Source organism: Bombina bombina, chromosome 5, assembly GCF_027579735.1.
Source record: "Bombina bombina isolate aBomBom1 chromosome 5, aBomBom1.pri, whole genome shotgun sequence".
NCBI classification, from domain to species: domain Eukaryota; kingdom Metazoa; phylum Chordata; class Amphibia; order Anura; family Bombinatoridae; genus Bombina; species Bombina bombina.
The window spans coordinates 875,714,626-875,727,645 of NC_069503.1; the positions used below are offsets into that span (position 1 = coordinate 875,714,626).

Sequence of the window (13,020 nt, forward strand, 5' to 3'; positions counted from 1 at the left end):
AGGACTTTTCTTAGAGTGCAGTACTGACATTGCGAGACGGCCAAAATGGTGTGCGGTACCCCTATACCGACAAGACTTTTAATAGCAGCGTTAGGGAAAAAGCAGCGTTATGAAGCATAACGATGCTTTTTCACTCATAACGCAAAATGAGTGTTATTAAGGAGTTTTCTGCTATCAAGAACATTGCATGATGAAAAGAGGAAAACTAGAGAGAGAAGTCTGCAAACATATGACACTTGCACAGTTTAAGGATTATCTGGAGTGATGGGTTCAATCTGTACCATAAGCCAAGGAGCACCCCACTGCTGAAAACAATAAAAAAAAAGGAATGACTGCTATTTGTTACAATTGACCAAGTCAAGCAACAATTATTCATGGAAAATTTTCTATGGACAGATAGATGCCAAAGTAGAACTCTTTGGCAAAGCAGACCAGCAATTTGTTTATAGGTGATGAAATTAAGCTTATAAGGAAAATAATGACTTGCCTACAGTTATATATAGTGGAATATCAGTAACGTTGTGGGGCTGCTTTGCTGCCTCTGGTATCGGAAGCCTTGGATGTAAGGGAATCATGAAATCTGAGGATTACAATGGCAAAATGTGCTACCCAGTGACAGAAAACTAGATATGGGTTGAAGACAACGAGTTCTCCAGCACGACAATAACCTAAAGCACACATCCAAAAGCACAAAAACCCCTCAAACATTTAAAAATAAAAATAAGGGATAGTTTTAGACTATCAATGAAAGATTCCTAAGCTCAATCTGACTGAAAATATTTGGACAGGGCTAAAATCTGCTATAGGTAAAATTAATTCTTCAAACATTCAAGAACTAGAACAAATCACAATTGGGGAGTAGAAACTACCAGCAGGCAGGTCAAGAAGCTTGTAGGCAAGAAACATTTGGAGGCTGTTGTTGTAACATTTTGTGCAATCAAATAATAAGTGAGACTGCCTTTAATGCTGACTATATTGTATTTTATGTACTGTCTGTAAATTCAATATGTTAGTTAAAAAAGGTAGCTTTTTTGTTGAATACCTTTGGAAATCCCAATTATATACTAATAATACAAACTAGGTAGATTTCTAATAATTTATATTGTACATGATGTACAAAGTTTTCAAGGCTGCTGACTGAAAGTGTTTCTCACTCAATACTGACACTCTGGCTATGCATATTCCATACTAATAGTTATGTAAAAATATCAATATTTTAAAAAATCAATCTTCTTCACAGATTCTCCTTAATTTGGCCCAATCATAGATAACTTTTCCAAGTTAGGTTTAAGAAAGCAGAAAATCTCCATTTTATTTACCCCAACTCACTATCTAAAATATGCGCTCTCTAGGATCTCCTTTATTGCCTTTCTACTCTGCAGATCTCTGCCCCAAATCAACCACAATTAATATTAAAAAATGAGGCTGTAAATTCTGACCCAACATACACAGCTAATTGGTCATTTTCTAGCAACTGACTTACTAGTCAGTGAAAAACCTTTCTCATCTACTTGCAATTTATTATGACACCTTAAAAGTATTTGAATATGGACAAAGTAAATATAGATTTCATGCAATTTAATAATTGTGGGGGGCGTGTCTAGGCAGCCATGTTAGGTTGCAATATCTGTGGCTCCAAGCGTGAAATGCTAAATCCGCCGATTATTGCAATTGCTCTGCAGCATCCACTACAATTAACACCAGCCTTGAACTAAGCAAGAAACACAGAACCGACTGATACCAAAATTTGCAGAGTTCATGACTGCTGAAGCCCAGATCTGGATGGTTGAGAACTAGGAAGGCGGCCTCTCTACAAGTACTCAGCACCCTCCCCCCCACAGCGGGTTAAGAAGTCTAGTTTAGACCATCTTCTCTATTATAAAGGGGGAATCATCCAAATTAGCGAAGCAGCTGCAAACATAATTAGTCAGTGTTTTATAAAGCAACTTCACCTAAAACGTATATATTAAAAAAAAATTGGAAGCCTTAGACAGATGGGAACATAACATGGCCCAGCTCATACACGGTCACTTCCGGAGCCTGGAGGAAGAGATAACCAAGCTTCTCTTAGCAGCACAATCCGATAAAGAATCTCCACAGACAACTATAGTAGATTAAAAAGGGAATCCGATTGTAGGTCTACGTCCACCAAGACAGGTCTGCCTATCATAAAGATCTCCCCTTTCTACAACCAGATGAGTGAAAGCCGGAAAGCCAAATAGCCTCAAGAGTCCAGACCCACAATGCGATCCCACTTGTATTTGGGACACTGATCAGAACTGATCATAAGGAGCAAGTTGAGGCACTTTCGGATCCAATAGGTGAGACTTTATCTCTATGTGATATCCAAGCAACAGCTGGGACCGACGTCGAGAAACGAAGATGGACCAGCATAAAATCCATAACACTTGAGTCCCCTAATGTGTCTTGCGGAGGCAAGGGCATTCATCCTCATTTGTCTGTAACCAGAGCTGAAGGAAAAAAGGTTGTGGAGCTACTTACCGCTTATAGAAGCAGCAGCTCTAAGGAAACAAGATGATTGCCAAAAATCAAATCACGGAACAGGCGATTTCTTTATGCAGGGCCCTGCATTTCAGTGAGCGTCTCTCATGATGAAAGACATGGAGTGGGATAAGTATGAAGTAGGACCTACCACCCATGACTCATGGGCGGGACTACTAAGCTAGAAAGAAGCTATAGTGAACTCCCACTTCCATTAAGGTCCACTCTTATTAAAATAGATCTGGGAATGAGTTAAAAAGCCTTTATATACCTGATGACTTTTGGTCTGAGACTTAAATAATAGCTTTAGACTGCCCATACCCATAGATGTTATACCCCTAAGTTTTCTGTTTCATTTATGTTTTCTAGATTTAGATGTAATAAGTACATTATGTTTCCCACATGTTCCTTCTGTTATTTAAGCCACTCAATCACTTACGTTACTCATATTCTTTGCATAACCCAAGCTAAAACTAGTATGATCTGTAGTCCTAATATGCCTTAATGATTCACTGAGACACGTTAACATTACACAGCCGCTAAGGCTATCTAGATAATCCAGAATACTCTTTCCTATACTGCCTGTGATTAAGCATGTTAACATATAAATTGAGGTATATATATGCATAAGCCAGAGCCAGGCATATTCTAATTTGTATATGCAAACAACTTAATTGAGTATGTAAAGTAAAAAAAGTGATTAGAGAAAGTGAGTGAACTGCCACTTTAATTGCTGTGAGCCATGTGGGTACAATGTGTGATCTTTTTTGGATTTAACCAACAATTAGTGGACACCAACCCTATTATGTGGAAAATAATTATATCATATAGTTGCTACTAGGTCCAATTCCCTAATTTGGGTGCTTTATCTGCTGGGCTTGATGTTTTTTAATTGTGAAGTTTAGTGCAGCATGGGTTTATTATTGGGATTTATTTAACTAGACAAGTCTAGGTGTTTTTAGAGCACACATTCCAGAGTTGTTAAATTGTTTATTATTCTAGTAATATGTTGTGTTCTTAAATGGATATAAGTACACAACCAATCATAACAAACATCAAACCAAATGAGGTAACATTAAAAACATTGGCAGTATTGATCATATTTTCCTACTAATAGTGGAACATTTTAATAAACATTGCAAGAACAGTATCAACATCAGTTCTTTTATAATAAACAAAATTATGATATAAAGGGTATACTACTTGCATCTCAACCGCCCACAGAGATTATCTGCAAACATAACCGTTCACTTGAAATGTCCTCCATTTCTTCTACTTGTAAGTGGTGTAGAAAACCGGAGACAGTAAGTAGAGAGGATCTTTCATGATGGTGGGTAAGCCGATTCTGTAGGCCTCTTTGCCTTTTGGCAGTGCCATTTGTCGGTGTTTCGGGTGGGTTTGCAGATAATCTCTGTGGGCTTCACTTCTTTGTTGATCTGGCGATGTGCTGAGTATTACGAGTCTGAGTTGCCAGCCGACATTTTACTATGTGCTGGAAGATCTAATGTATCAAAGTCCGCGGTTCCCCGGGAGTCCCCCTCATGAACATCGTGGTCGTGGATAGGAGAACCTCTCTCTCGTCGGCTTTGAGGGTCGTCATGATATCTATGGAGTTAGTGGTCAAGTACTTATTCAGCTCTGCTGTGGGTACCATTTTGAGGTGTTCGGCTGTGCCTTTCTCCGTTATTTTTAATGGTGTATGTAGGGAATAAATTACTTTATTCATATGCCGGTCGATCTCTTATTTAATGATAGGCTTATATTCCTCTGGCTGTGGCTTTGCTCCTAACTCGCCTGATGTCTGGTGCTGCAGTGATATTTCGTTATGTCTTACCGGTTCAATTTTTTCTGCCAAAATTTGGAGATCTTGTTCCGTGGGTGCTCTGTCTATCAAGGCTTGTATCATGGCCTCCAGTTTTTTAAAGCATGATTCCATGGTATCGGGAATGTTATCGAACCACATGGCTGTAGTTAGTTATGTTGTCACTTTTGTACGATGTAGCTTTCAGTGGTGTATTTCTATTTCCGATGTCTGTATGAGCTCAAATAATGTTTTATAGCCGATATAACTGCTGATCGTGCCCAGTCCTGGCCAGATACCACAGCTTCCTGGGGGGGGGGGGGGGGTGCGTCACCTGTTAGGATGCCTCCGAAACAGGCCTCAATAGTCCAATTCTGACTCCTCGTTCATAAATACAGCAAGATGAATGCTGAGAAAGAATTGTATATATTGTTAATTATGAAGCCAGTCGCAATTTATTATCGATGCTGTAGAATAACAGCGATAACCGGCGGATTATCACTATATCTCCTGGAGCACTAGAGAAATGTGGCCGCTCAGAGCCGCTGCATGGACACGCCCCCGTTTTTATATGTTTTAAATGGAGAACATATATACAGGCATAGAGAAGATACGGATCCTAATGTACCAACATTGATAACTGTCTATTTGCTGGCTGTAGATGGCTATGTACAACTATATACTATTACACTCTCCTTTTTTCTTGTCGCTCTCTTTTTATCCATATCTCTCCCTACCCTGAAGTGATATTTTTACTTATACTTTACTTCAGCTGCTTATTTTGAATTATTGGTAGTGATGGTTCCCCTATCATTATGCCTATCAATCTCAGAAACTGGGTCCAAAAGTGGCTCTTCCATTCTCTCTCCCTCATATTCCCCATCCCAATCTTGCTTGGTTGTCAGCGGACCAAGAGTGGCCGTTATGTTTTAATATGGGAAAAATGTTTATTACTAAGTTTTAACATACAAAGGGATATATTCCATAATATCATACTAAAAAGTAAAAAAAAGAGGTTTTGTAATGTACATCAAACTCTTTATTATATAAAATCAAATAATTATGTTTTTGTACAATTATTATGTCATGCCTTTTTATGATTTGAATTTTGTATATTCTGATACGCATGATGCTTGTTCATGTAATTTTCAATCCTCAATAAAAAAATAAAAATAAATGTAATCGTACTTCTAAACCTTTTGCTTTTTTTTTCCTTTCTAGTTTACACTGCAAATAAATGATGCTTGCAAAAGTAAAGTAAAAAACTGCTATAAAGAGCAATTTATGAGTTCATGTCTATATCTCTAGGCAATGGCTGCTAATTATAACAAATCTATTTTGTAAAAATTAAAACTTTTCCCCTAACCTTTTACTCTTTGGTCACACTGGATATACATTGCAGTCAACTTTATCAATATTTGTTTATTATTATTCCTTGATAACTTGACCGTAGATTTTATGAGTCAAACATACCATTATAAATGACATTTAACAAGTTCTACTTAATAGCTACTGGATTAATGTGTTCCGTTAATATCTTGAATTAAAATTACCCTTGTCCCTAAAACTGGATAAAATATTGTTACAGCCCCCTAAATGTAAGCATATTAATTAAGCCTTTATACAGAACACTTCTCAAGGAGCTCAGCTGTAGGTTACCTGAGTTGCAGATCCAAATGCATGGCCAAAGTCTATCCCAATCATTCCACCAGTTTCTGTATTGATCATAAAATTGGAAAGATGACGATCCCCAATGCCAAGAATCCAATGACTGATGCAGATTAGTGCATGTGAACGGGCAAAATGAGAGCGGAGAGCCAGAAAAGCTTCAGGAGTTGTGCTCATCTTGACAAAGGCTCTCCTGGAGAAAAACAAACAGACAAAAAACAAGAGATATGGTTTGTTTTGCTTTCATTGCCCAAACTGGATTCACAGAGTGTATGAAACCCAATTTTTTTCTTTCATGATTAAATTAGAGAATACAATTTAAAAAAAGTTTCCAAAATACTTATTTTGGCTTAGTTCTAGTGCTGTAGACACGTGCACACTTCTGAACTTACCTTCCTGCTTTTTAACAAAGGATAACAAGAAAACATTTGATAATAGAAGTAAATTAGAAAGTTGTTTAAAATTGTATGTTCTATCTGAATCATGAAGGAACATTTTTGGGTTTTATGTCCCTATAAAGGGGTCATAAGTCTGACAAGAGCCAAGCAAATGAACTACAAACACAAAGCAGGTCCCAAATACATAAAACTATACTAACATTAAAACAAAACTTACAATAGTACATAATGAGCCAGATTACAAGTGGAGCTCTAAATATCAGCGCACGCACTTCCTTAGGCTCCAATGGGAGCCTTGTTCTGATATACACATATTATCACATAATTACATATGTATAAAAGCATATATATTTACAGGGAACATATAGTTCCCATAGACTGCAATGTGAAGACACTTTTCAGTGGCGTTTTTTTTCTAACACCCCACTGCTGCTAACTTTACCCCCAAGATAATGACTAGTGAAGTTATTTTATTAAAAAATAAAAATGCTACATTTTTTTTTTATAAATTACATGCCACTGTATTTTGGGGGCATTTGGTGGACATTTATAAAATTAACTAGAGATCTGATATCTGGTTAATTTTATAAGCGTTAATTGCTACTGCGAGCTCGAGGTAGCAATAACCAGCCCCTTGTAATGGCTGGTTATTTATTGAGTGCCTGCAAATGGGCAAATTTGCCCGTTTACGGGCGCACAATAAATTAGCACTCCACTTGTAATCTAGCCCTATACGTTCATATACACAAGACAGCCGATTCCCTAGCTAAGGAACAACCCCAATCTGGTGAACTTTCTGCTAATTTCATGAATCTGCTTTTTTTCCCCAAAGAGCTTTATTTGAAAAGAAATTTCAATTAGACATCATCATTTATGCATTATGGTTACAAGTACTGTAGATGTAAGTACATACATGTAAAACAAGGGGTTCTGAGCAACATAAAATACATTTTTTTTTTTATATGATCATATTTGGTGGGGAAAGGGTGGCACGAAATATAACAAAATGGGTCTAGATCAATACCTTGGATTGTCTACTTAAAGATACATATAGTTTTGACAGGTAAATCTATTTCTGTTTAAATGGAGTAATAGCTAAAAATTATCTGGTATTTTGGACAAGTTCTTCTCTGAAAGTACCGTTAGTGAAGGAGTTAAACAACTTTCCACATTACTTGCCAGATGGCATGCACGCTCCTGTGCTCACCCAGGATCACTCTTTAACAAATTATACTGAGAGAACTAAGCAAAATCGATAACAGAAGTAAATTGGAATGTTGTTTAAGATTTCATGCTCTATCCAATTAATTTAATTTTAATTTTGACTATACTGTCCCTTTAAGACATTTTGAGGTAAAAACATCTTCCAATTGCACATTGAGTCACCCATGTGAAGTTTTCTAGTCAGCTTTTTACAGATATTAACACATGGATAACATGTCCAACTGAAAATACCTCATGGTTAGAATGTGAGCCTTGCCATAACACCTGCATTTTTTTTTTACTTTTGTCAGTGTTGGAGGGGGGAGAGAGAGCAAAAGAGAAGGGAGAAAGAACAAAAGAGAAGGGAGAGAGAGCAAAAGAGAGGAGAGAAAGAGCAAAAGAGAGGAGAGAAAGAGCAAAAGAGAAGGGAGAGAGAACAAAAGAGAAGGGAGAGAGAACAAAAGAGAGAAGAGAGAGAACAAAAGAGAGAAGAGAGAGAACAAAAGAGAAGGGAGAGAGAACAAAAGAGAGAAGAGAGAGAACAAAAGAGAGGAGAGAGAGAACAAAAGAGAGGAGAGAGAGAACAAAAGAGAGGAGAGAGAGAACAAAAGAGAGGAGAGAGAGAACAAAAGAGAGGAGAGAGAGAGCAAAAGAGAGGAGAGAGAGAGCAAAAGAGAGGAGAGAGAGCAAAAGAGAGGAGAGAGAGAGCAAAAGAGAGGAGAGAGAGAGCAAAAGAGAGGAGAGAGAGCAAAAGAGAGGAGAAGAAAGAGCAAAAGAGAGGAGAAGAAAGAGCAAAAGAGAGGAGAGAGCAAAATACAGGGGGATAAATAGCAAAAGAGAGGAGAGAGAGCAAAAGAGAGGGGGAAAAAGAGCAAAAGAGAGGAGAGAGAGCAAAAACATAAATTATGACCAGATAATTTCCTTTCCTTTGATACAGGGAGAGTCCACAGCTGCATTCATTACTTGTGGGAATACAGAACCTGGCCACCAGGAGGAGGCAAAGACACCCCAGCCAAAGGCTTAAAATACCTCCCCCACTTCCCTCATCCCCCAGTCATTCTGCCGAGGGAAAAAGAAACAGTAGAAGAAATATTAGGGTGAAAAAGGTGCCAGAAGAAAACTAAATAAATTTAGGGCCGCCCATTGGAGAACACGTGCGGGAGCTGTGAACTCTCCCTGTATCAAAGGAAAGGAAATTATCTAGTAAGTCATAATTTATGTTTTCCTTCTAAATACAGGGAGAGTCCACAGCTGCATTCATTCATTACTTGTGGGAACTAATACCCAAGCTACAGAGGACACTGAATGCTAACGGGAGGGCAAAAAAGGAGGCGGCCCAAATCTGAGGGCACCACAGCCTGCAACCAACCCATTCTCCTGAAGCTGTTTCAACAGAAGCAAAAGAAAAAGAATGTTCGGAGGACCAGATAGCCGCCCAACAATTAGAACCATAAAGATCTCATGCCTGAAACCCAAGAAGACATCACTGTTCTTGAACTGAGCCATTAAACTGAGCTAGAAACCCACTGACTCCCAAGTCAAGTGAAAAAAAACCTCCATCAACAATAAAGAAGGCAACCAAGCCTCCGAAGTCCAAAGAACATCAAGGCAAGAGTCCCTGAAGGAAAACCCTTTTCCATAAGAAATGAAAAACATAATTTATGCTTACCTGATAAATTTATTTCTCTTGTAGTGTATCCAGTCCACGGATCATCCATTACTTGTGGGATATTCTCCTTCCCAACAGGAAGTTGCAAGAGGATCACCCAAAGCAGAGGTGCTATATAGCTCCTCCCCTTTGTGCCATATCCAGTCATTCGACCGAAACAAGACGAAAAAGGAGAAACCATAGGGTGCAGTGGTGACTGTAGTTTAATTAAAATTTAGACCTGCCTTAAAAGGACAGGGCGGGCCGTGGACTGGATACACTACAAGAGAAATAAATTTATCAGGTAAGCATAAATTATGTTTTCTCTTGTTAAGTGTATCCAGTCCACGGATCATCCATTACTTGTGGGATACCAATACCAAAGCTAAAGTACACGGATGATGGGAGGGACAAGGCAGGAACTTAAATGGAAGGAACCACTGCCTGTAGAACCTTTCTCCCAAAAACAGCCTCCGAAGAAGCAAAAGTGTCAAATTTGTAAAATTTTGAAACGGTGTGAAGCGAAGACCAAGTCGCAGCCTTGCAAATCTGTTCAACAGAGGCCTCATTTTTAAAGGCCCAGGTGGAAGCCACAGCTCTAGTAGAATGAGCTGTAATCCTTTCAGGGGGCTGCTGTCCAGCAGTCTCATAGGCTAAGCGTATTATGCTCCGAAGCCAAAAGGAGAGAGAGGTTGTCGAAGCTTTTTGACCTCTCCTCTGTCCAGAGTAAACGACAAACAGGGCAGATGTTTGACGAAAATCTTTAGTAGCCTGTAAGTAAAACTTCAAGGCACGGACTACGTCCAGATTATGCAAAAGACGTTCCTTCTTTGAAGAAGGATTAGGACACAATGATGGAACAACAATCTCTTGATTGATATTCCTGTTAGAAACCACCTTAGGTAAAAACCCAGGTTTGGTACGCAGAACTACCTTGTCTGAATGAAAAATCAGATAAGGAGAATCCCAATGTAAGGCAGATAACTCAGAGACTCTTCGAGCCGAGGAAAACAGAACTTTCCAAGATAAAAGTTTAATATCAATGGAATGAAGGGGTTCAAATGGAACTCCCTGAAGAACTTTAAGAACCAAGTTTAAGCTCCACGGGGGAGCAACAGTTTTAAACACAGGCTTAATCCTAACCAAAGCCTGACAAAATGCCTGGACGTCTGGAACTTCTGCCAGACGCTTGTGCAAAAGAATAGACAGAGCAGAGATCTGTCCTTTTAAAGAACTAGCTGATAAGCCTTTGTCCAAACACTCTTGGAGAAAGGACAATATCCTAGGAATCCTAACCTTGCTCCATGAGTAACTCTTGGATTCACACCAATAAAGATATTTACGCCATATCTTATGGTAGATTTTCCTGGTGACAGGCTTCCGAGCCTGTATTAAGGTATCAATGACTGACTCGGAGAAGCCACTCCTTGATAGAATCAAGCGTTCAATCTCCATGCAGTGAGTCTCAGAGAAATTAGATTTGGATGATTGAAAGGACCTTGTATTAGAAGGTCCTGCCTCAGAGGCAGAGTCCATGGTGGAAGAGATTACATGTCCACTAGGTCTGCATACCAGGTCCTGCGTGGCCACGCAGGCGCTATCAGAATCACTGATGCTCTCTCCTGTTTGATTTTGGCAATCAGTCGAGGGAGCAGAGGAAACGGTGGAAACACATAGGCCAGGTTGAAGAACCAAGGAGCTGCTAGAGCATCTATCAGCGTTGCTCCCGGGTCCCTGGACCTGGATCCGTAACAAGGAAGCGTGGCGTTCTGGCGAGACGCCATGAGATCCAGTTCTGGTTTGCCCCAACGATGGACCAGTTGAGCAAACACCTCCGGATGGAGTTCCCACTCCCCCGGATGAAAAGTCTGACGACTTAGAAAATCCGCCTCCCAGTTCTCTATGCCTGGGATGTGGATTGCTGACAGGTGGCAAGAGTGAGACTCTGCCCAGCGAATTATCTTTGAGACTTCTAACATTGCTAGGGAACTCCTGGTTCCCCCTTGATGGTTGATGTAAGCCACAGTCGTGATGTTGTCCGACTGAAATCTGATGAACCTCAGTGTTGCTAACTGAGGCCAAGCTAGAAGAGCATTGAATATTGCTCTTAACTCCAGAATATTTATTGGGAGGAGTTTCTCCTCCTGAGTCCACGATCCCTGAGCCTTCAGGGAGTTCCAGACTGCGCCCCAACCTAGAAGGCTGGCATCTGTTGTTACAATCGTCCAATCTGGCCTGCGAAAGGTCATACCCTTGGACAGATGGACCCGAGAAAGCCACCAGAGAAGAGAATCTCTGGTCTCTTGATCCAGATTTAGTAGAGGGGACAAATCTGAGTAATCCCCATTCCACTGACTTAGCATGCATAATTGCAGCGGTCTGAGATGCAGGCGCGCAAATGGCAATTTGTTCATTGCCGCTACCATTAAGCCGATTACTTCCATGCACTGAGCCACTGACGGGCGTGGAATGGAATGAAGGACACGGCAAGCATTCAGAAGTTTTGATAACCTGGACTCCGTCAGGTAAATTTTCATCTCTACAGAATCTATAAGAGTCCCTAGGAAGGAGACTCTTGTGAGTGGTGATAGAGAACTCTTTTCCACATTCACTTTCCACCCATGCGACCTCAGAAATGCCAGAACTATCTCTGTATGAGACTTGGCAATTTGAAAGCTTGACGCCTGTATCAGGATGTCGTCTAGATACGGAGCCACCGCTATGCCTCGCGGTCTTAGAACCGCCAGAAGTGAGCCCAGAACCTTTGTAAAAATTATCGGGGCAGTGGCCAACCTGAAGGGAAGAGCTACAAATTGGTAATGCCTGTCTAGAAAGGCAAACCTTAGGAAGGTAGGCATCCTTTAAGTCCACTGTGGTCATGTACTGACCCTCTTGGATCATGGGTAGGATGGTCCGAATAGTTTCCATTTTGAATGATGGAACTCTGAGGAATTTGTTTAAGATCTTTTGATCCAAGATTGGTCTGAAGGTTCCCTCTTTCTTGGGAACCACAAACAGATTTGAATAAAATCCCTGTCCTTGTTCCGTCCGCGGAACTGGATGGATCACTCCCATTACTAGGAGGTCTTGCACACAGCTTAGGAATACCTCTTTCTTTATCTGGTTTGCTGATAACCTTGAAAGATGAAATCTCCCTTGTGGAGGAGAAGCTTTGAAGTCCAGAAGATATCCCTGAGATATGATCTCTAACGCCCAGGGATCCTGAACATCTCTTGCCCACGCCTGGGCGAAGAGAGAAAGTCTGCCCCCCACTAGATCCGTTTCCGCATAGGGGGCCGTTCCTTCATGCTGTCTTGGGGGCAGCAGCAGGCTTTCTGGCCTGCTTGCCCTTGTTCCAGGACTGGTTAGGTTTCCAGGCCTGTCTGGAATGAGCAACAGTTCCCTCTTGTTTTGAAGCGGAGGAAGTTGATGCTGCTCCTGCCTTGAAATTTCGAAAGGCACGGAAATTAGACTGTTTGGCCTTTGATTTGGCCCTGTCCTGAGGAAGGGTATTACCCTTGCCTCCAGTAATGTCAGCAATAATTTCCTTCAAGCCAGGCCCGAATAAGGTCTGCCCCTTGAAAGGAATGTTGAGTAATTTAGACTTTGAAGTCACGTCAGCTGACCAGGATTTAAGCCATAGCGCCCTACGCGCCTGGATGGCGAATCCGGAATTCTTAGCCGTTAGTTTAGTCAAATGAACAATGGCATCAGAAACAAATGAGTTAGCTAGCTTAAGCGTTCTAAGCTTGTCAATAATTTCATTCAATGGAGCTGTCTGGATGGCCTCTTCCAGGGCC

General features: G+C 40.5%; 1 protein-coding gene across 1 annotated transcript in view; it reads right to left on the reverse strand.

Moving 5' to 3' along the window:
- The window catches only part of PRKDC (protein kinase, DNA-activated, catalytic subunit), a 2,064,551-nt gene that overhangs the window by 76,947 nt on the left and 1,974,584 nt on the right, over positions 1-13,020 (reverse strand). Inside the window, 1 exon segment of the mRNA XM_053715028.1 lies at positions 5,963-6,164. Coding sequence (XP_053571003.1) covers positions 5,963-6,164 — 202 coding nt within the window.